The sequence below is a fragment of the Rhopalosiphum padi genome, chromosome 1 (assembly GCF_020882245.1).
Source record: "Rhopalosiphum padi isolate XX-2018 chromosome 1, ASM2088224v1, whole genome shotgun sequence".
In the NCBI taxonomy this organism is placed as follows: domain Eukaryota; kingdom Metazoa; phylum Arthropoda; class Insecta; order Hemiptera; family Aphididae; genus Rhopalosiphum; species Rhopalosiphum padi.
The window spans coordinates 31,040,220-31,066,161 of NC_083597.1; the positions used below are offsets into that span (position 1 = coordinate 31,040,220).

The 25,942-nt window shown below is 27.1% G+C and overlaps 1 protein-coding gene across 2 annotated transcripts in view; it reads left to right on the forward strand.

The window, feature by feature from the left end:
- LOC132929688 (protein draper-like) overlaps nt 1-22,070 on the forward strand; it is a 29,623-nt gene extending 7,553 nt beyond the window's left edge. The window contains exons 1-18 of one of the 2 annotated variants that reach the window (XM_060995221.1): nt 8,847-9,008; nt 9,253-9,450; nt 11,541-11,670; nt 12,541-12,709; nt 12,770-13,016; nt 13,197-13,317; nt 13,942-14,079; nt 14,141-14,352; nt 14,670-14,836; nt 15,102-15,338; nt 17,619-17,783; nt 17,971-18,180; nt 18,619-18,771; nt 18,847-19,023; nt 19,145-19,255; nt 20,145-20,360; nt 20,656-20,970; nt 21,227-22,070. In XM_060995221.1, coding sequence (XP_060851204.1) covers nt 9,332-9,450; nt 11,541-11,670; nt 12,541-12,709; nt 12,770-13,016; nt 13,197-13,317; nt 13,942-14,079; nt 14,141-14,352; nt 14,670-14,836; nt 15,102-15,338; nt 17,619-17,783; nt 17,971-18,180; nt 18,619-18,771; nt 18,847-19,023; nt 19,145-19,255; nt 20,145-20,360; nt 20,656-20,970; nt 21,227-21,342 — 3,003 coding nt within the window. In that variant the 5' untranslated portion in view covers nt 8,847-9,008; nt 9,253-9,331 and the 3' untranslated portion in view covers nt 21,343-22,070. Of the gene's footprint in view, nt 1-8,846; nt 9,009-9,252; nt 9,451-11,540; nt 11,671-12,540; nt 12,710-12,769; nt 13,017-13,196; nt 13,318-13,941; nt 14,080-14,140; nt 14,353-14,669; nt 14,837-15,101; nt 15,339-17,618; nt 17,784-17,970; nt 18,181-18,618; nt 18,772-18,846; nt 19,024-19,144; nt 19,256-20,144; nt 20,361-20,655; nt 20,971-21,226 lie in introns of those variants that run through there. The other variant, XM_060995213.1, reaches the window with a different exon arrangement.
- Nucleotides 22,071-25,942: the final 3,872 nt, after the last annotated feature.

Below are 25,942 nucleotides of genomic sequence, written 5' to 3' on the forward strand. Positions count from 1 at the left end.
TGTTTTTATCATAATATTTCAAGTTTGAACTTATCAATCAATAAATTATATTCATGATTTTAAGGATATATTATCGCACCTCAATAACATTTAGAACATTGAAATTAATAGTAAGATATATATTTTTTTAATTAAGACATGATCTATCTGTAAATCATTTTTATAATTGTATGCTCAGTATTACTTTGCTGTAATCAAAGTGGGAAGCTTGAAAGAACTCTGATGTTCTATATATTTATTGTAAATAATGGTTTTACATAATTGAATAGACTAGGCAATTAACGATGAACAAATTATTCTTAGACTTTGACCTCTTAAAGTTTACCGTATATTTTGCTGATACGTTATTTGTAATCATATAAATGGCTTTAATACGAGTGCATCTCTGAAGCTTGAACTTCACCCTTTATCACTTATTCACTCTTTGATATACTTATATTTGTTATTGTAATACAACACATTAAATGTAGTCAAGATAATTTGAACTAGATGCAATTTATAAAATTGTGATTTATTTTTGTTATTATTTTTAGTGTCCATTAGTCCCAAATATAAATATTGTGTATCTCGTATCGGATCATAAGATTCTTTTGAGTTGTGTTTCTCGTATTTTCTTCAAAATTATGCGTTTTCAATGTAGTATTTCTAGCATACTACATATTATACATATATAGTAACATATTTTTTGTTTCGTTCTAGCGAGTGGTTATGAAACTGTATTTGGGTGATGGTGGGGAGGGGGTGGGGTACTGGGACTTGTCGTAGGTACAGTATCCAATTAAAAATATCACACCGAGAAGCCATCGGAGACACGATGCGTTGCATACATATTCCTGGCTTCTGCTGGCGACCGCCGGACGTTCAAATATCTCACGAAACGGCGAGCGTCGGCGGTTTTCGAGGCCGACCACACCTAGCAACACCCGCTAGCATCGGATCCTGGTACACCGGTACCCACACGTTTCTCAATTTCGACGCTGAACCGACCGTTGCGGATTTTCAACCAGACGACGCAAAAATAAAAAAATGTCTATACCGCAATAATATTATATTTTCCGCATATTAAAATACAATGTTATAATACAAAGTTATTATACTTAAACGTGTAATACAAAATAGCAATAATTTGTTAAATAAATCTATACTAACATAATAAAGCTGAAGAGTTTATTTTTTTGTTTAAATGCGCTAATCTCTGAAATTACTTGTTGGATTTGAGAAATTCTTTTTCATTTGGTAGTTTAATTATTGGGTGAGGGGTTATAGGCTATTTAAAATCGTGGTACGACCCTCGGGAGCAGAGAAAAAAGAAAAAAAGTCAGAAAAAACGTTAAGTAGAAACGTAGTAATTGCGCAGACAGTGATATGACGGGGTGAGCCGTGGCTGACAACGTCCACAATATCAGTTGATGATCAGTCTTATATACAAGGTGGAATTTTTTAATTATCAACTAAGTGCACGAGGATAGCTAGTAGCTAATTATTATTTTACAATATTAATTTGATCTTTAAAGAAATCTCAAAAGCAATTTTTAGCCAATGTTTTTTTTTTTAATTTTTCAACTACTTCCATAGTAGTGTAGTACACGTCCGACTTAGTGCAAACAACCGACGCGGTAACGCCGGTAACGATATCGTTTTTGTTCCGCACGCGCGCGCGACACGGTATGTATCACTAGTGCGGCGAATTGAGAGAGGCCCATAAATAATAAATTATAGATAGGTCACACTTATTACCATCGCGCATTTCCGCGGAAGAAGCAATATGCTTTTTTATTATTCCATGAAAAATTTTCCTACCTAGACTTTTTTAAATGTACAATATAAAATATTATGTAGGTATGACCTGTTTTACATTTTTACTATAAATTAATTTTTGTACTTATTCGTACAAATTTGCCTAATAACCCTACAAAAATTTTAATTGGTAACTATGAAAAATACTTTCATACAAACCGATAGTGTTGAATCGTCTTTAGATTAGGTCAGCCATTCACACGTCGATGGACCATAATAAATAAAAATAAACGTAGGTACTTCTACTAATATATAATATCTACTTAGTGATTAGGTAATATAATTTTATTTTAAATCACTGGTATTATTTATGTAATAAAGTCATATTGAACTGTATAATAATGATAAAATTAGTTGAATAATGTCTAAAGCATCCGACCATGGTTTGAACAGTACAATTTGATTTTGAATAAGTGATAACATAATGAAAATACAATAGAAAGTTATACAGGCACTTTTGTAAGGAAGAATATTCCGTTCTTTCAGACTGTGGTACCCTAATGTTAGCACTTAGTGGCATAGGTGTTTTCAGCGTGTTCTATCTATTATTTTAATCTTTAGAGAAATCTGACGTCATAATGTTATTCTATCAAAATATTAATGTTAAGAAGAGTATAATCAGAACAATATGAACAACTTTGGATGTTTGATAGCATTCATTTTTTTTTTTGCGTTCACCGGGAAGTACAAACAATTAAAGATCATCGAATAACATGTGAATTATGAAAAAAAAAACGTGCATCTGTAATAAATTCGATATACGTAGACTTGAATTTTGTAAATTTTCGATCATTATAAATGTATAACCTTTTCAAAAATAAAAAAACATTCGATTGCCTAATATTATTATTTTTATTTCCGTGGGTTCTATGTCATACATTCATTGTTAGTGGTTCGTCCGTGACGCGCTGTTATTAATTATTATATCACGACGCGCGATGTTCGTTCTCTTGACGTTTTGTTCGTTTAATTTTTTACGATTATTCTTACCTATGGTTTCTATGGTTAATGGTTTTACTTTTCGTTGTTCACGATCTTAAAGATTGTGATTTTTGCATGTATAAAAGTATAAAAATAACGATAACGGTTCTTTGGTATGTATTTTGAAGACGACCAATTATTTAGGCTAGGAAATTAAGAATATGAACAATTTTTAAGTATTCTATTACATAATACATTGTTTATTAAACATTCTTGATTGTATGTATATGTTAAACGATAATAATCATTATTTTTTCGGAGCGTTGAGAAATTGTAATCTGATCCAAAACAATAATATTGTTCTTCCTTATAGTATATTTATAATGTTCAGTGATGGATCATGATATTCGTGAAGTTCAATAGACGTAATTAGATAATGTCTGGTTTTTATTTGAGTTTATGGACGTGAAATTTTAAATTGATGGTACTCATATAACTACATCGAATAGTCTTGTAAAAAATAATTTTTTTTCTGTATATTACATTAATATCTGATTTAATTTAAATACACTATATATTGTCATAAGTAATATACCTAATGAAGAACATCATGAATAACATATATTATTCTTATATAAATAAATATTTTATAATATGTTTTGTATGCGTTTTATTATTTGTTTTATAGAATATATTTACTAAAAACAGTCAAAGTTTCAATAACGATTAAAATACATTTTCTTTAATGTCATAAATACATACAAGAATTTTTATTAAAATATTTCATTATATGTATAAAACAAATATTAATTTATCTCATTATGTACATTTTTCATCAGTATATACATAATATGTATATAATGTTATAGTCGTCAAACAATAGTTTTAATTCTGTTTAGAATATTATACAGACAAGTCTATTCATATAGTTCTTAGTAAACAAAATATGAAAAAAAATGATCAGCGTTTTAGTCTCGTGTGTTTATTTTTGTAATTATTTACATATTTTCTACATATATGATTCTAGAAGCAAATACTTTTATCTATTTTTTTTATAAAACTATGGATTGTAGAAAATATGACGCATTACAATATGTTTAATGTTATTCTCAGCAAATATGCTTTATTCGTCTTTGTTAATTTTAGTAAGTATTTTAATGTTGACAGAAAAGTATAGTGATATTATAAATAATTACTATTTACAAAATAAATTTAACTATAGTTGTGTGTTTTAAAATAATTATATATTAAAATACTTTGGTTCCTACTATTCATTATAAGTTATAACACAATTGTAAATTTGCATTGTATAAGTACGCGTTTTTGACATTAGGTTATAATATTTTTTACGAAAGTCTATTTCTTTAAATTTCGCTACGATCTGTTGACTAGAAAATTTATTTAGACTTTACTTTGTGTATAGGCACCTATTGTAATAAAAATATTAATTCATACATTATATTATGTTACAAAAGATATATTTTACTTTCCAAACCAATTTGTACATCTTATATCTACCCAAACCACTGTACCGTTAATATCTCTAATAGTCTAATTTATACCGTAATATAGTTAAAAATATGTCATCACACCAATGTTCGTGAGTATTTAGATACTTAAGTTAACTATAGAAGCATAGTGTATGGTATCACGATGACGTAAACATGTGATGCATATTTTACTATGATAATATATTGAGAACTATTATTACCTATGAATTTATAACTATACCGGAAATATTATAAAAAATCTATGTCGTTTATTTTTGACAGTGACTAGTGACTAAGTACACATAATATACAACACCACAGAGCTTTACATAACTAATCAGTTAATATTGTATTGTACTCAATATCTTCATACATGTATAGACGATTGTGGGTAGTTTTTGGATTTTTTTTTTTGAAAACCATTGGCGATTCTTCCTACGCATAGTTTAGGTGATCTGCATTATAATATAATATAATACGATGAATATAATGCAACATACAGTGAACCGTAGTCCGTATTGTAATATACTATATCAGGGGTGGCCAACATGACTATGTACGCGAGCCACATATATTAATGCAATTATATCAAGAGCCAAATTATCTAATCTGTACTTTAATACCACAAAAATAATAAAGATAGCTAACATCCGATAAACATATCAAATTACGAAATATGAAATTATAAAATAATAATAATAATAATAAAAATTTTTTATTTTTTTTTATAAAAGTATGCAAAATAAATGTTGGTTTTTGTAAATAAGACCGCGAGCCGCATACGTCGATGGAGAGAGCTACAATTTGGCCACCCCTGTACTATATTATAATATTGTTTCAGTACTTACTATACTCCAGTATTCCAGTGTAATAACCTTCGAGTGGCTCCCGGAAACTAAAATACTGCTTGCACTTTATTTATGTACACCGCTGCGGACCGCAACATTCATAACAATCCCCCGTCATATGAATAACTGGAGTTAGGCGCGTGCCATACGAGAGCATCTATCTACCCCCATACGTATAATATATTATAGGAACTTTATACAATATATTGGTTATAAGAGTTATATTATTTAGTTGTTGATTAAACCCTAGTTAATTCGTACTAATACACCCTAATAAAATATAAATTTTGTTCTTAAAGTATATTATTTTTTTTACTGTTTCAATGACTATCGTATTATAATCTGTAAGTATATTTTTCTCAAACGGCGTGGACTTAAGAAAATAAGCAATAATTGATTATTTAGTTTTGTTTTCTGCTTAGTTTTGAAAGTTGACCTTAGATATTCCAAGTATGTTTAACATTTTCTTTTGCTTTTTATATATATGATAAAAAGATACTCACAAGTCACAAGTACCATCACATTGGTTATTTTTGTTATTTAAATATACGAGTATAAAAGAAGTTCTAAAAATACAATTTTTTTGTTAATTATTTGTAATATAGTTATGATAATATTATATTAATTAAATTTGAAGTTAAAAACAATAATAATTATTATTGGAATTAATAAAGTAAAATTAATTAAAATTGTAAATTCAAAATAAAAGAATACCTATATATAGGTATAAGTGAAAAAAAAATTATTATAATTGTAATTATTTTAAATGATACTGCCATGTATAAAAACAATAAGTTTATGTTCAATAGGCCGTGGTTTAAAACTAGTTGGTATTTATACACATTTACAGTGAAAACTGTGTAAGGCGGACCCTGAATAAAACGGAAAACTATCCAATACGGAATTTTTCTATAGTCTCGGAATGTTCCTATAGTTTTATATAGACGTGGAACCTCAATAAAACAGAACGATTTTGTAGGTCCCTTGCAAGTAAAAACCTTGCATAAGCCGGAAATAAGACGCGTGTCACGTTTCGTTGATATGACTGTACGAGTATTGAGTATGTAGGTACATCGTAAAACGATAATTAAGATAAAACTGCACTACTTATAACAGGTTAGGTAATTTGTATTTTGGGTTATCGTATCTGCGATATAAACTTACCGATAATAGTATAGCTGTGAATCAGTCTTAAAAACAGTCTTACACTGAACAGTTTTCTTATACATACAAAGTGACGTCCATCCATAAACATATAAAAATTCCAAAGTAAACGTGTCTATCATTAAATGAAAGGTATTAACTTATCGATATGAAAAAATGATACGAATTTATAATCCGAAAAAATTCCGGATTATTCAATAATGCGGAAAACTTCTTAAAGCGGAATTTTGGGTTGGTCCCATATTATTCCGCATTAGACAGTTTTCACTGTATTAGAAATATTGTCAAATGTCTAGCGACCCCCGGTTCAGGTAATCTATGTATTGAGCTGACCTAGTGTAGTACAGCACATCTTGTCAGTCTGCTCATGATAACAGAGATAGAACACACCTGATCGGACAATCACATGTTTTAGTGTAATCTAAGGATGGGTGTAAGACACTGCAAATGACACGAGCTGAAAACAGAAGTATGCACAAGTGAGACCATATTCTTGGCAGTGAAATTGTTCTGGGTTTATGAGTTTTTTCACCTTTAACTTTCGTATATACAGAGTGATTTACCAAACATGGTCCACTACCTTTTTTCTTAAATATCACAATTATTTAAAATCTTTAAGTTAGGTTAACTATATTTCTAACTTTAGAAATTTTTAAGTAAGTACACATAAAGATATATATACATTTTTGTTTAAGGAGTGTTATGTGATCAATATTACATCTATTTTTTATTTTTGTAAACCCGTTTATGAGGAGTATCGTTCTAAATATAGACATTAATAACTTATAAACTACTCATTAGAATTTTTAATGTAGTACTTAAATCAAACTTTAAAAAAATATATATCCACTTAATTTATAGAAAAAAAAGTATTCATTTGAAAAATAAAGAAATATGTAAAAATCATAGAATTTTTCTTAAGTAGTACAAAAAAATCTCAACAATTTGAAAATATGGTTTATCAGTACATTTAAGTATTCTAAAAATAAGAATTTGTGTATAAGCTCATTATTAAATTAAAAATGAGGGTGACCCTGCCTAATAAATTATCCTGTTTAATCCAGGATAAATGAAACATTTCTAGTGACTTCATAATTTTTATGTTGACAAATAACAAGGGTAGTGAGTGTTTAGTGGTTTTATGAAAGACCAGTTTCTTAACAACGAACAATAAACACTGGTTTACTGAAATAATGTTCCCATTACATTGACATCGGTGGATGCATGATCAATTATTTATATACTTTATATAATTCTATAGCCTGTCAGATTAGGACAAAATCAAGTATAATTCCAATATTGTTTAGTAGAGGGTTGACAGTTGCGATTTGGGTACCCTCTGTTGTGGTTGCTGTGACGTCGCAATATAATTATAATCTAGATAATTGCGTGCAAACTATTGGACAGATTATTTTTTACATAACCACGACGGCTGTTGTACACGTGCGGACGTAATAATATGTTTGCAGAATGTCCCAACCGAACGGATGCATTTTTTCATCTATAATATTACAATACTCGTGCGCTAAAGCTACAGTATTCCTATACTTTACATATCAACTCGGTGCGCAATTATCACATTGCATGGCGCAACCGATCCATCGATTGCTTATTGTGTTGTATGCATCACGTACGAAACATCGGTATAAGAAAGTGCAATACAGTTATGTATCTCGTCGATCGATGTGTCGCACTGAAACGATAGCTATGTGGTATAGACTTAACCTCATACTTTGCATTATAATAAATACATAATATGTATTATGCCCTATACCTATCTACAATATTATTTATATGTAGGTACGTGGTCATAACCATGTTAGGCGCCTAAGGAATTCTGTAGTGGATTACTGCAAGATCTGTATAGTGTTCGTAGTATTATGGTACGAGTAAAAACAACTATAGTGGTTTTTTATTATTATTATTAACCTGTGTTTAGTTAAGCTTTGTTTAGTCGAATGCAGTGACACGTCGATGATTATTTTAGCTACTTATATAATTTAATATTTCTTAGTACAGTTTATGAGACAGTTATTTTTAATACCGAGATTATAACTAATATTTATTACCTATTAAGAAAAAGAGTTATAGTTGTATTGAATTATATTATGATATATGACACTTTAATGTTTATTACATGTGCTCCAAATGTAAAAAAAATATAGTTATAACTTACAATATAGATATTACAGATATTATATATTTCAATATATTTATTAATAACTTATTTTAAATTATAAGCTATCAATAGTTTGATTAATGTTATTAGTTTATTACATGTAAAATATAATTTGATTAATAGTAGGTTGGGGAAAAGCACCTTTACTTGTTTTGTTTTACATATATTTTAAATAAACTTATTTACATTGACAATATTTGTTCATGGATACATAGGTTTTAGCGTTGGTATTGTTATTTTATAATTTATTGGGATTTTAACGGATTTCCTTATTCTAAAAACTGATAAATGTAGTGATTGTGATTGGTTTGTTAGTACATCACCCCACTAAACGCATTATTGTAAGATATATTGGTATGTAACGCGATTGATATGTCGAAACAAATGATTTCAGTTTTTCCTGGGATACAATACATATTATTATGGCTTGGCATAACAGTAACGCTTGTACGACCAATGTTATACTATATTCTGCCAATAAATAGCAGGGTGATGGTTTATGGATTATAGTCAATAATACACTTAACCGTGTTGACCTTATTACTTCGCATTTTATTATTTATTACACAATACGATTAACAAGGTAAGACGTTTTAGTTTAATAATTTGGTGAGACTTTTGTTTAAGAGCATACATAAATGTAAAAAAAAAAATTGTGTATCTACCCCCCGTACTACAAAAAGTGAATTACTATCATGTACTATATCTATTGGTTTGAAAACACGAAAATGAGAAATTAAGAATATAATTTGATTTACTAATTATTTTTAAATTTTTTGTTATTTCTTAGATTCTAAGTGGATTGATAAATATATTTGTATTACAATGATTTGTGTGTTTTTTTATTACACAGGTATACATAAATCATTTGAAAGATCACCACCATGTAAATTGAACATTTTCATCAAACGTGATCAAGATCACTATCCATCATGATGCGTTATTGCAATTTGGGTATATACGCTGCGGCGTTGTTATTTGCCCACTTGTGTTATTCAGCTCAATCGGAAACTGAACTTCAAGGATCTAATGTTTGTACCAGATTAGAAATGTAAGTGTATTTTTATTTAAACATATATCTAAATAGTTTGTGTATTTAAGCTAATATTGTTATTAAATAAATTTCGGGGATTAAATAAATGTACTAGATATTATTTCATATGAGTTGACTATAGTTACTATGAAATTAAAATAAATCAACAAAAAATGTTAATTAGGCATGATCATGGTTAATGATTTTACAACAATTCATTACATTTAATGATTGACAAAATAAATTACTTCTATAAAGTAGAATGTACAATTAAAATGTTTTGAATTGTTCAATCAAAATGAATACGTTTGGTTTTAAATTCGGAACAAAATAAGGAATATAATTTTACATTAACATTTTTGGCGTGTTTTTTAATGAAAAAAAATGACTTTATTATTTTTTAAGTTTCTAATTAAAGTATATTTTTTATAGTTATGTAGATTGATTAAAGGTTAATCATATATATTATATTAACTATTTGTATGCGTAATTATTAAAATTTAAAATAATATCCTATACATAATTAAGTAGTAATCATAGGACACCGAGTTCCGATCAGAATTATTTGTTTGTATGCGGCCATTTATTGTAGAATAATTTTCGAATATACTACATAATAATAAACTATTATTCTACGTATAAGTGAGTGATTCAACTCCGTATAGTGTATGGCTCTATACCCGTGGTGATTTACTAATCATTAATAATATTATGTCATATAGGTACATACAGGTATTTGTTGTTTGTATTGTTTTTCTACATTTTAAAATGGCAATTTAATGAACATTTTGTACACAATATATACTAATATATTTATATTAATACGTTTTTTTTTTTATTAATTACTTCACCTAAAAACATAGCAAGGGAAAAATAAAGTTATCATAAGCAAGGTATCGAGTAGTTACACAAAAAATAAAATTAACACGTATTATAATATAATACGTGTTATTTTTTTTATGTCGTAAAGGTATAGGTAAAATACGATAATAGGAAACAGCAGGGCGTCCGGTATAATGTTATTAAAACAATTTAAAAAAAAAAAAATACCAATCGAGTCGAATAATACGAAATATAAAAATATATAAAATTTGTATTATAAAAAAAAAAAATAATAATTGAATTGTATGTATTTGTAGCTTATAGACTTAAAAACCAAGATGGAAAATTCTTGTTTTTTCTATATATTATAACGTTCCTACAAATAAAAGGTGATGCATAAATGCCCATGCCACAATGCCACATACTGAATTACGGGTGCACTAAGAAATATTTTAGAGCGTGTTGATTTTTCAATTATAATGGTTTTTCTAATCGAATTTTGAGCAACGTAAGATACTAACTATACCAATAAAATGTTGTTTTTGTTTTTAAATATAATAGCTTTGATTTAAATTTCAAAATAATTGAATCATATCATATTAATTATATTATAAACAAATAAGATACCATTATGTTTTTGTTTAACATTTTAATCGTAAAAAAAAACTAAATAACACGATATATTTACTGTCAATAAAATATATTGAAAAATATAACCTTCTGTTTTAAACATGGTAGTTCCGTTTTAAATACTTATCAATTTTATATGAAAAAAACTATGGACTATGGAGTTTATTAAATGTTATGTATAATATAAGTAGTCACTTTATCATAAAAAAAATAATATTGTAGTAAAATAACTTTTTTTTTTTAAAATTATTTTATATTTCTATTAAATAATTTTTGTTTTTGTCTAATTAATAATAATATAACTAAAATAAACCATGGCTACAATTTCCCATAGTGCAGAAAGAGAAATTTCTTAACTTGAAGATGCGTGTTAATGAATTAGAGTTGTGATGCTATCTAACATTTGTTATAATAACAAAAATATGTTAAGAAACAGAATATGAAGGTACATAATATTTTCAACTTATGACTTACGTTTATATACGTGTATCAAAAAATCTTTTTAATTTTTTTATATGAAGTCTTTATAATAGTATAGTTACTAGTTAAAATTAATTATAATTATCTAATTAATATATACATTAAATTTTATTAGAGGATAATTTTTATAGTTTATTGATGTAAAACTTTTATTAATTTTTGAAATTTTTTTTTAGATATAATGTGACGGTAAATGTCACTGAATTGAAACCATACCAAGTACGAGAGTCTTATTTCTGTTTTACAGACTTCAAATTAAAATGTTCCAGATACCGAATTGTAATGAAATCGATTGTTTCGCAGCAGGTAAATCCAAATAAAAATCTTCTTTGTGTAACCAACGTTTTATAATTGCAGCGAATTTTTAATATTTACTCTAGGTTTGCAATACTTATTATCTTAATAGTTACTATTTATAGTTACTTGGTTTTTAATTTAATTAATATTATTATTTAAAAAAAATTTAATTTATGTTATCAACTACATAACTAAATTAGTAGTAATTGATGAATACAATGTTAAAATGTATATTCTAAAACTTATAGTGTAAAATAATTACAAATAATTGTATTATTTTTATTATATTATTGTATTTGTTTCTTATTGAAATTCTTTCAACCAAATTTGTTTATATTTTCCATTTTATCTAATCATTATTATTTTTAGATTAAAAACATCTTTTGTAAGCTTATATTTTTATTCATTCAATGACTTAATTAGTATAATTCAAATTTTAATATCAATTATTGTTATATTTGGTATTATTATTCCACTTGAGTGTCGCACATAAATACTGCATATTAAAAATGATTTTAATTTTTTAAACTTTAAGAACTTTTTAACTATTTTTTTGTTGTTTACGTGAATTAACTTTTGAACTTAAACATAAGATATATTTTTTTTCAATTTGTATTTGTGTAAAATTTTATTTATCGATTTGTTTATTTTTTATTATTTTAAATTTAGTTAAAAATATTTATTTACATTTTGTTTTTGTTTTTTAAAATATTTTTAGTACATTTTATGAACTATTATTTTAGTATTCTGCTTTATTTTATGGAATACATTATTGATAGTGTTTTATTTGAACAGTTCGTTAATACTTTATTGTAAATAGATACTCTCTATGAGTCTTGTTTGAATGAATGGTAAACAATTTATATATTATATTTACAGGTTTTAGAAAAAAAAAAACCCATTGAAGAATGCTGTGAAGGATTTGTTATATCACCCAATAAAACTAATTGCATTCCGGTTTGTCAGAACAATTGTGAACATGGTACTTGCACGTCTCCAAATATTTGTAAATGTGATGACAATTATGGAGGACCTTATTGCAATAAAAGTAATAATGAATAATATTAAAAATATTTTCAGAATCTAAATATAAATTATTCATGTGTAGCATGCCCAACTGGAAAATTCGGCGAATTCTGCACAGAAAATTGTCAGTGTGAAAATGGTTCACCGTGTGATCCATATGATGGACAGTGCAAATGTTTAGCAGGTTGGACGGGAGTTGACTGTTCAGAGAAATGTTCGCCTCATAACTTTGGCATCAACTGTGTGGAAGAATGTCCTTGTAAAAATGGTGCTATTTGTGATCCAGTCACTGGAAAATGTGACTGCCCGCCGGGATTTAGAGGTCCACTGTAAGTACATTTCGAGCAGCAAATTATGTTTTGGTTTTTGAACAGACCAACATAACTTTATTACTAATTGTCTATGTTTTGAAAAAAATTATGCAAATCGCACTTCTAGGAATAACCAGATGTTTAGTATAAAATAGTAAAATACATCGCTCTTCAATATATTATTAATTCCAATTATAGATGTGATCAGAGATGTCCTTCAGGTCGTCATGGAGATGAGTGTCAGAGCGAATGCAAATGTCAGAATGCGGGTAAATGTGATCCACAAACTGGTCATTGTTTGTGTTCTTCTGGATGGACGGTATGTAACATTCAAATATTTATTTTATAAATCACCATCTAAAATATCATTTTAATCAAATATCCTTGATAAGAATTAAATATGCAATAATTTTCGTTTAAATTGTTCTTTTATTTATTGTTAAGGTTTATTGGTTATTATCTATTAGATTGTTAAATGCAATCAGACCGGAATAAAATCCATGATTATTTCACTGTGTCAAATAGATAAATAACATCGATAGTTTTTTTTTTTAATGACATATAGCATGCCACATTTTCTCATAAGATTACTAAAGAAAACAATTGAAAAGAAAGTATTTAAAAGTAATCAAATACTTATAAATTGATTTGGTTTTTGCACTATTAAATCTGAGTTTAGTTTATTTAATAAATAGTGAAAATTAAGGTTAGTTTAATATTAAAAATTAATTGTACTTAGTACATTACTTTTATAAGGAAAATTACTATTTGAATATATATTTATGTATATAAACATGACAAAAGTTAATTAGATCGCAACTGTTATAATATTTTAAATACCATTGCTAAGTTTAAATCTTAAAATATCCTTGAAAGATAAAAAAAATTGTTTTTAATAGTTATATTATAACTATACATTACAATAATAAAACTTTATTTTTAGGGAATGGTGTGTGGAGAAAAATGTGAGCCCGGAAAATGGGGAGTTAATTGCAGTAAGTCATGCGATTGTTTTAATGAAGGCAATTGTCACCATATTACTGGGCAATGTCAATGTATGCCTGGATATTATGGCGAAAAGGTAACGAACATTTTTTAGGGTTAAATTTCAAACAATAATTAATTTTTATGTATTGGTTTAGTGCAAAGATATTTGTCCGGAAGGAATGTATGGTCCAAATTGTTTGAAAAATTGTAGTTGTCCAGAAAACTCTTATTGTGAACCAAAACATGGAAAATGCATATGCGAAAAAGGTTGGAAAGGCGATAAATGTTCCAAACGAATATGTCCAGATGGTCTTTATGGAGAAAGATGTGACAAAATATGTCAATGCGTTGTTGAAAATACCAATTCGTAAGTAAAAATCTTGAATATCAATAAATTTATCATAATTTATTATCTTCATTGCCTATTGAAGCTTATTAAATACTAGGCACTTTTTTTTAATCCTTATGGGTGGTTCTGTTTTTCTTTTTTCTCCGACATAGAAATAATACATTTTATTCATATTAAAAAAAATGTTATAGTGTGAAGTGGGGTCAGCGAACCCCCTTCTATTGTCAAGTTTTGTATACTTTACCCCCACTACCATCCATATACATTTTTATTACAAATTGTATACATATATATTTTTGTTTGCTTTAGTAAAAAAATATATATATTGATTTTAGGTGTCATCCGTGGAAAGGAACCTGTGATTGTGTTGCAGGTTGGGATGGTCCAACGTGTTCTAGAACATGTCCTTTGTATACTTTTGGCGAAAGGTGTCGAAGAAAATGTGATTGCTACAACAACGCACAATGTTTACCTAATAACGGAACATGCATATGTGGTCCTGGTATGTTATATGTTAATAATTCTCGAACATTACGGCCCCTAAGTATATCAATTATATAATATGTTTATTAATCATTTTTAATTTGATAATATTTTGACTACAGTTTACAATTTGATAAATTACGTTTATAAACATAATTGAGTTGATACTTAGTATTAATTTTGAAATGCTATATTAGGTACGCTCGTTATGATGAATTTTTCGATGTATGTTCATAATTTATGCTTTCATTTTAGTTGGATAATAGTCTAATTGTTATTTTTAGGTTATCGTGGACTCTCGTGTAACGTAACCTGTCCTGAAGGTACGTACGGTGAGAACTGTAACAACCAGTGCCAATGCAACAATGGAGCAAAGTGTGCCCCTGAATCTGGTATGTGCTTATGTCCTCCTGGGTGGAGAGGGCAGCAATGTGATTTGCCATGTGAAAAGTCATTTTATGGCGAAAATTGTAAAAACGAATGTCAATGTAAAAATGACGCAGCGTGTAGTCCAGTCGACGGTAAATACTAAATATTATAATAATTATATAATATATCACATAAGAAATAATTTAATTTTAAATTAAATATAAAATTTTTGATCGTATATTCATATTTTTGTTATGGTCAAACATATTTTTCTACTGCTTAATGATAGCACATGTCATAATCTTATTTTATCACGTATTAGATAAAGATATATAGGTAAGGTGTGTATTTGAATTTAAGATTGTTTTGCAAAAAAATAACAACGAATAGAAAATTGAGTCTGTTATTTCTAGTACCCATTAAATAAAATAATAATTTACATGCAGATGTGATACTTTTGTGTGTATGTTAACATATATTATCATAAAATTAAATTATAAATCTAGAATATTGTTGATAATTTCATATAGATGTTATCAATATAATAAGTGCCTAAAAAGTCTTATGGTAGTTGGTTTTAAATGATTTATTGAATATTTTTAAACCATATACTGTCTTTAGATTAATATAAAAAGTTCCCTGCCTATATGGCTATATGTATATCTAGATTTTTAGATTTATAATATCGATTAAAGATACAACTAAATATAAATACTAACTTTTTTTTGTAAATAATATTAATTTCACTTAGAAAAGTTCGAAGATGTAATAATCAAAATAGTTTATACTTTAACAGATATAATATCATATATTCACGCATTATAATATTTGTATACTATTAAAATACAACTGAAAAATGTTTATGACCCTGAATATTAAAATCGACCTAGTGAGTATAATAATAAACGTCCCGTTGATGGATATGTTTATTAATTGAGTTGTTCATCTATTACGACGAGTTTGCCTAGTTATACTTCCATTATGTAAGTTCTCACGCTAAACGTATGAATATCAAAATAATTAATAGTTTATTTTTATATAGTAGTATATTATATTAACCACATAAAATTTAAATTCAGAATTTCTATAATAAATAAATACCTAACTAATTTAAGTAGTGTATTCGTTAAATTATGATGGCAATAGTATTTTAATATTTATAAATACAATATAAAATGTAAGTAACGTAAAATCAGTATTTTGAGTTTATAATATTCTGAGTATTGTGTACATAGATAATAAGTTGTACGGATTATTTTTTTGACCGTAAATCGTTTACGCTTAACTATTTTTCATTTCGATCTTTTTTGTAAGACATTTGCGAATTCTTCGATTTTTGGTTATGCGCATCAGTCGTTTTTCATTTACTTTGTTTGTGTATTGACAATTGATATATTTAATAATAGAACTGGAAGAGATTAAGAGTATTAAAAAGCTTAATTTGCTCACTAACTTTTAGTTCAAAATTTGACACTTATCAAAGTATTAAGTTTTTAAATATTGTAATAATATATAATATTTTTTATTATTTTTATTTGAGTATATTACAAGACTAAACAATTGAAGAATTTAAAAGCTTTGACTTTTAATGAACACCTTAAAATTTGCTAATATTAAATAAAGTAGATAAATATTTTTGTTTTATAGGTGATCACTTGAGTTTTTAAATGTATTTATTTTTGGTCAATCGAGAAAAGTTATATGGTTTAGGTTTTCAAGGACTTATTTACTAAACAATTTTTAAAGAAATTGCCATTTCTAAAGTTGAATATTTTTTTAATACAGGATATAATTTTTTTTAATGTGTGGATGATTTCTAAGGCAATTTATTTTTTTTTATTATTATAATAAGTATGCAATTTGGCACAGTGTACAACTTTGTATTATAGTAAGATTTTGTATGTCCATTTTGATGATTTATTGCTGAATTATAGGGACTCAATTTTTATTTTCATATTTTTGGTAAAGTAAATTTTATTTAAATATGTCGCTGTCATTTAATGATGATTTAAGCCTTAAAGTTAACAAAAAATTGAAGCAATGGTGATTTTGTTTATAATTATACAAGAAATGGGTAATATTTCTAGCTAAAAAACGATTTTGGTTTAAGTACTTAATTCATTTTTATGAAATCCATCGGTGTTGAGGAGTGTTAATATGTTATTAATATTATGAATAACGATAAGATAAAGTATAGTTTGAGTTGGTAGATAAAGAAATCTACACGTTTTTATATTATGAGTTAAGAGTTTATATAATTAAAAAATAATGGCGCAAATCGTCTTCCTTTCAGGCATATAATAAGCTAGTAAGATACATCGAATAGATACACGAATGCTTAATTTCATGATGTCTATTATTGCTTGTTAATAATAAATTACAACTATCATTGTCTGTTTATCTGTTATATTTAAATCACTATATTGTTTTAGGTACTTGTACTTGTCAACCTGGTTTTACGGGCGACAACTGCGATTCGTCTTGTCCACCCAAGACTTATGGCAGAGACTGTAAGCAGACTTGCGAGTGTAACTGGGAAAATACAGCATCGTGCAACCCGATGACTGGTGAATGCAAATGTGTCGAAGGCTGGAACGGTAAACGACGTCATACTTATACCTAATGAATTAGTGTTAAAACTGAAATGCATAACAATATAATTTCGCGGCCGTGTCGATAGATACTTTACAATAGATTTCGCGACAACCTATATGTTATAACAGAATTCCCATGCATTGTATGGGTTCAGGCTTATTGTTGAATTAATTGTTTTTGCGTTTTAAGGTGTACATTGCGAGACACTATGCCCGCCCGGCACTTATGGTGAAGATTGTCAGGACGAATGCGAATGTCACAACGACAGTTCATGCGACCAGAAGACAGCTAAGTGTACATGTACTCGCGGCTGGGAGGGACTCAAGTGCGATCTGCCATGTAAACCCGGCAAGTACGGTTTCGGGTGCAGAGAGGAGTGTTCAAAAAGACATTTAGATGGTAGGTCGTCTTTTCTATCTGTATGATTTATTTATATTTTAATAGATTTAAAATACAATACGTTTTTCTTAAACGATAAAAATAGGTATTATATCATTTATATTTTACACATTTATAATATTCAAAATACATTTAATTTATAATCTTTATTAAAATGGAATAAACTTCATTTTTGCTCTTCGGTAAGTTCATTAATTTTTGATATTTTTGTTTAATGATTAATTTATTGCAATAATTTTGAATCTATTTATGATATAAATTGATAAAGGCTTGCGAAAACTATGCTTTGTCAATGAAATAATGTAGGCACTATATTATAATGTATGAATAAATTATAAATGGTTAAAAATGATCAATATAGTAATTAGTACCTAGTGTCTACTTATTATTACGTGTACACTATACAGTTATACTAAAGTTTTAATTTCCGTTTCTTAGATAACTTGTCGTGCGACCACGTAACTGGAAAGTTTGAATGCCGACCCGGTTACATTGGACCAATATGCCAGCATGCTTGTCCGGCCAAATCATACGGCCGGGGATGTCTTAAAAAGTGTGACTGCGAATACGGCGATTGCCATCACGTCACTGGTAAGAATAACTTTTGTGACCAGTTTAAGGGACGCGTGAAAGCAAATTGCACTCATTGTCCTTTTTTTTCTTAAGGTGCATGCCACTGTTTTCCGGGCTGGACTGGTTCTAATTGCACAAAAGTATGTCCATCTGGCACGTACGGTATCAATTGCGGGCTTCCGTGTAAATGTTTAAACGGAGGTTCTTGCCGTGCCATCGACGGTGTTTGCCACTGTAAACCTGGATTTACTGGCCCCGCGTGTTCCGAAGGTCAGTATATAATATATTGTTTCAATTCAAACATAATAAGCAGAGAAACGCTTATCTCTTTAATATGCCTACAACTGTCACTAAGCATTAAAAAACTGACAAATTATCTACGATTTTACAGTTTGTCCTGATCAATATTATGGCGATCACTGTATGTCTACGTGCAACTGTCCCAATGACAAATTTATCTGTCATGCCGTCGACGGTTGTGTATGCAGACATGGATACACAGGTACCCCTATAACTTCTTATCTACCTACCTATTATTTATTATTCATCACTATTCTTATCTAATTTTTAAAGATATTTATTATGTATTGTGCTTACAAATTTTATTTTATGACTTACTATTAGTAAATTTCTAAATAACTATTTATTGAAAGCTAATGAAAAAAAAAAACAAATTTATAACTATACGTAGATATCATCAATTCTTTCAATGTGCTTAAATTGTATCTGTTATTTTTGAAACATTTGTATACTTATAATACTAATAAAATAATACCTATTAACTACTAAGCCTGACTCATAAATAAATATTTAATATTTGATACCTAAACATGTAGGTACCCAGTGGTATAATTGCGGGGGGGGGTGGAGTTGGGTGTTGTATCCTCCCCATGAACTTATTTTTTTAAACTGGTTAACTACATTTATTGCTCTGAAAAGAGATGCTTATGTTAAATACAATTTTTGTTTGGTGGGGGTTATAAATAAAATATAAAAACATTTCACCCCCCCCCCCCCTCTACAAACCTGATCAAATATGCCACTGTAGGTACCTATAAAACTTTTTTAAACTTTTAAATTTTATTAATGAATCATGGTTACATAAATTATCGTGGTATAAATAATATTATGATAGCTCTCAGTAACCTTAAAAAAATTAGATTCCGTTGGTAAAAATATAAATACCAAATAGTTACTGAAATATTATCAAAACCTATAGAGTATAGGTGTCCACAATAAATAATTATTTTCATTATTGACTTGATTCTTTAAATATCAATGAATAGTTGTGACTTTATAGCTTACATACATGGTGTGAAGTCATTGAATTAATGTTTTATTTATATATATATTGGATACTCACTAAAATAGTAAAATAACAAATGGTTTAGGTGAGAACTGTGACGAACCGTTAACTGATCGAATAATTGGTACATTGGAAACCGAAAAGAGCTCTACAAGTGCATTTGCTGGAATATGTGTTGCTATTTTGGTAATAGCTGCATTTATTATGGTGTTATTATACTACCGTAACCGTGTTGCTGGTCTCAAAAATGTTATACATGCACATGTCCAATATGGAGCTGATCCGCTTACCGTAAATCAAGGTAAAAAAATGTATAAATTAAATTAAATAATATTTTTAATTTAATAGTATATAATATAAATAGGCATTGTAGGTTACTCTGTGGCAGCTTTTTATGTATTATCAGTGATCATGCTTCTCGTTTAATGCTGAAGTTAAAAATATACTTTATCTTTGTGCCATAAATGATATATTTTAAAATGGGTTTAAACTTTTAAGTATTAATACAGATATATTTTATAATCTTATAAAATATGAATATTTCATCTAACTGAATAACAATATTGTCATTTGATAATTTGTATGAATAATTTCAGATCGATTCCATTTCGACAATCCTGTATATTCTTTTGGACAGACTAGCTCAACAGTAGGAATGGTTAACGAGCACCAAACATTGAACAACTGTCAAATTAAAAATAATTTAACAAAGTCAAATAATTTGGCGAAAGCTGGTTGCTCTTCATCATTGATGGACGACAGTGATAGTTATGGTATGCCATCAACTAGCTCTTCATCTTTCAAAAATATGGAAGCGGATTTAAACAATCCTAACATCTATCATAGTTTAGATGATTTGAAATCAGAAAATCTATATGATGAGATTGAAGATAAAAAGTTAGCTGCAGCAGGTGAGCTATTATTGGATCTAAAATAATAAAAGATAATAAATAATTATAATATAACAATATGATTAAATGTTGTAACTTTTTTAGTAACTCATAAAAAATAATAAAATGAGTTACATTTTCTTTTTAACTTTGAAATTTCTGTTCAGTTATAAACTCACATTATTTCACATTGCTTATAAAATATGAACAGATTATCATTTTAGAGTGTTTATTATTAATGTATACATTAACATTAATTTTTATATTTGTTATATAGAACAAGAATATGACCATTTGGACTATCAGAGACCCAACGGTACATGGAAGCCTCATTATCAACGAATGTCGACAAGTTTAAAGGCTGAAAGTAAAAAGAATTTAAACACAGAATAAAACAAATTTAAATACAAGACTTGCCTAATTGTTCATGATGTCCTAAATAACTGTCAATTTAAGATAATACTACTTGACTTTAGTTATCAACATTAATCTCTTCTTTTTTTTATTTATATATTTTTATTGATAATTATTTACCTACCTTTTATTTAATTAGTATCTAATCATATTATTATATTATGTGTAATATTTTTTTCTACAAAATTGATATATTTTATTATTGAGGCGCTCTGTGATATTTTATTAATATACTTGCGTAGTCCATTGTTGATAGACTTTTAAAATTTGTCTTTATGACTGAAAATAAAACAAAAATTAAAAAACATATTTTAATGTTAAATCTAGGACATTTTATAAATACTTTTCCATAATATATAATTGTATATTATTGTATGTTATTTTGAAGTGTTGTTTTAAGTATCTCACATTGTATACATTATTATTATTTTTAAAACTTTTTTTCATTTTATATGTAATTAAAAGAACAATTAATATAATCTTACTTTATGTGGGTGCTACCTACTATAAATTTTACTTCATTTCTTTTTTACTTAGACATTATAGTATTAAGGAGTTCATATTTTATTTGTTTGTAATTATTGATTAATATAGGTCATGTTTGGCCTATTTATATTTTACTTTGTTAAATTTAATTGATTTTATTTAAACATTTACTATAATTGTACCTATATAAATATATAATAAATAAACATGCATTTATTTTATCAATGATTTTTTTGTATAGTGTAAATTATAAGAAATTTATATTATTATACTACGGCAAAACTGTAACCAAAGTTGTATAATACCTGACTTATAACATTTTTATCGTAAGACTCAAGTACAAGTATCAGTGATACACCTGTATCTTTTATCATTTAAAACTAAAAGGTACAAGATAGGTAAATACTAATAACTAGTAATAATTAATATAAACTAGTTTAAATATTAACTAGTACTAATCAAATGATTTATAATGAATAATAATTTATATAATTATTAAAATTGTATGTATTTTTCATCTATTGAATATTTACATTAAACCAAAAAAGGTGATAAGTTAAATACTAATAATATGCAAAAAACGCAGATGTCCTGTCCACTGCCACTCGTATTATTTTAGTAATATTTAAACTTTTCCCTTTCTTGTCATATTTGTTATAATCTATAATTATAAACTGAGGTATTGTACGAGTATAAAAATTGAGAAACATTTAATATGCATTAATATATTAACATTACATATATTTTTTAACAGTTTATATTATAATAAAATAATATAATTTTTATTGATTTTTACAATTCTTGAAAAAAACACTTCAACTTTCATATTTTGAAAATGATATCATGAACAAAATTTATATATTCAAGGAGCTTAAACAAATTTTTGGTCATTAAAATGAGATTCTTTTAAACATGTATTTTTAATATATTATTATGATTTATAATCATGATATTGTATCAAGTTTTTATCTATAGGACACATGGTTGATATCGATATAAATATGACGAGTAAGATTGTTTTTAAATGTTGATATAATTTTAAAAACGCATGGTAGGTCCATGTGTTAAATACAGTGGCAGATCCAGAAATTCATCAAGGGGGGGTAATTAAAATATATCCATCAGACACTATTCATACCTACTTTATAACATACTTATTAATATAAACATTAATAACTTATTATTTACTTATTAATATAAACATTAATAACTTATTATTTACTTATTAATATTCACCATTTAGAATTTATTCTTACAAACTGATAATAAATGACAACATTTTTATACTTTTATAAATTTATAAAATTTAAGTATAATAAGCTCATGGGGGGGGTATTTACCCTTTTACCCCTCCCTTGGATCCACCACTAGTTAAATACAGGTTACTTATTAGTTATTTGGTATTTATTTTATATTTGTAATTTTTATGTACCTATTGTACCTATAACTTATGTTAATACAATAATACTTCATATTTTTGTTATAAAATTTATATTGAAAAATATGCATTATCTTTTTATAATTGATAGTTGATAATATTTTTATGCGGGATTGTGACATACCTAATGTAGGTTTTTAAAATTTGTTCCCTACCACCAAAATGGTGATGTAGAGTTAATTTTTACCTCATGAAGGTTTGTTGTGGAAGTAATGACTAATGAGCATTGTATATTTGTGACTTGTATGGAAATACTGTGAGCTTGTGAATATGAAATCAAAAAAATAAGATTCATAACTAGTGATTGACCATGGTGGTTGACTTGGTTGAGAAAATGAGAATTGGTAAGATTCTTAGTTCTACCATAAAAATTATACCTATAAAAAATGTTAGTTCCTATTAATATAAAATAAAATATGGCATCCCTAAGTTGGTAACAGTTGGATGATTTTAAATTTTATTTTATTCAATGAAAAGTTGATAAAAATTTTCTGCAAATACTTTTCAGTTTTCAATATCACAACAATCTTAAAGGTAGGTACCTACAACCTACATAATAGATATTTATATAATGACTTTAAGGTTTTAAATGCTTTAAATTGGACAATTTTATCTTGTATCTTGATATATATAATTTTAAAGTAGGTATCAAATATCATGTCACAACCATGATACATTTTTTAAAAGTACCTATCTTGTATCTTTTTTTATCAAAAAATACAAGATACTATTATTGTACTGAATAGTACCAAGAAATATTAATTCGATTTTCAGAACCTTCAAAACTTAGATAAATGAAAGAATAATGATCATTTTTATTATTCATTAATTTTTCTTAAAGGAAATCAAGATTTTATTTATAAAAATAACATTTAATTTAAAAACTAACCATAAGACTATAACCAATTAAACACATGCATAATTATACATAACTAAAATTTAAGTTGTAATTTTTATGTAATTTATAAATTTTGGTGTATTTATATAAGTACATAATACATATAGTGATTTATTAGTAATAATTTTTTTATGTGTATTGTGTATTGACTTATTGTGTTATTTAATATTTATGACTTAATTGTACTTATATGCTATAGGCTATAATATTAAACTACTATAGAGTATAGAGTATGGACAGTATAGTGTATTGTATACAGGCGCGTATACAGGGGGGGAATTCAACCCCTCCTCCGAAATCTTTTTTTTGTATACGCACCTGATTGTGTATACCGTATAGACCTAGTTTTACGTTTAATAGTTAATAAAAATCAATTGGAAATATAAAAGTATCAAAACATAAAGAATAAAGATACATGTATCTTGTATCTTGTATCTAGATAGTAGATATACTAAATGCACGTATCATGTATTCATGTATCATGATACTTTTTTTTTAGTTCCTATCTTGCCCAACCTTGCATGTAAGTACATTAAATAGATTTGTTTTGTATGAATCTGTCTAATCAAATAGGCACTACAAAACAAATTGATCATTATTTTTAGTTATCACTGTTATCAGCTACTTATACTCGTTGTAGAATGATTATATATTTTTAGTTCATACATTAAAAATATTTTACCCTCTCCCCTGAATAGTATATATAATAATAATATATATGTTGTAAACCTACATAAGTCTTGAATCGAAATCCATTGGAATGAAGGGGTTGCGCGTTTGCGCACAATCCATTAAATAGGTAACATTGGTAACATCCATAAGTCATAAGACTGTGAACCATTCTCAAAATTTCGTAAATCTATTGAATGATATAGGTACCTACACACTTAACGAATAGAAAGTTCATGGGGATCACTGAAGTTACAAATAATGCAAATTGTGATCAAAATGTATAGATCTAATGTATTAACCAGTAGCGTATATAGGGGAGGGGGGTTATGTGTTCAATTCCCCCCTTCCACCTGAAATGTATGGTTAGTACGGGCATTGATTTTGATTGTATAATTAATTGGAATTTAAGAATGGAAATTTTTTTTAACCTCCCCTGAAATTAATTTCTTTATACTCCACTGATATTAACCACATTTTCTTGTCAACATCTAACTGAATATTAGTGGCGCGTAAAAACTGTTGATGTTTTTTTTGCAAACGTTGAGACGCTAATAATGCTAAGATAAACTCAAGTAAATTAAACTAAAATATATTTAATGCAAATACATATTGTAAATTGACGAAAATATTTACTATGACAATAATAATGACTAATAATTATAATATAATAATTTATATTATAATTAAATACATATAGTATGATATCTGATATCCTAATTAAAAAGTATTCGTTATGAACTGATGTCTGATACATAGTAGTATACGAACGTACAAGAATACCAATAATTAATCATTTTTACAATTTTTATTTATTATTTATTACTGTTATATAACTATTATTTTTACTTGAATAACAACATTTTCAATTATCCTCAAAACATTTTTATATATTTTAAAATGTGACCTGTCGTGGTTTAAAATCGAAATGAACGTAACAGGGTCCAATGAATATTATCTTTATGATTGTGATTGTGTGATCTATAGTGTCCACTATCTCTTTTTTGCACGTCGAGCAACAGTGCAGTGATTTAAAATCGAAATAAACGTAACAGGGTCCAATGAATAAACCGTACACGTTTGTTGTT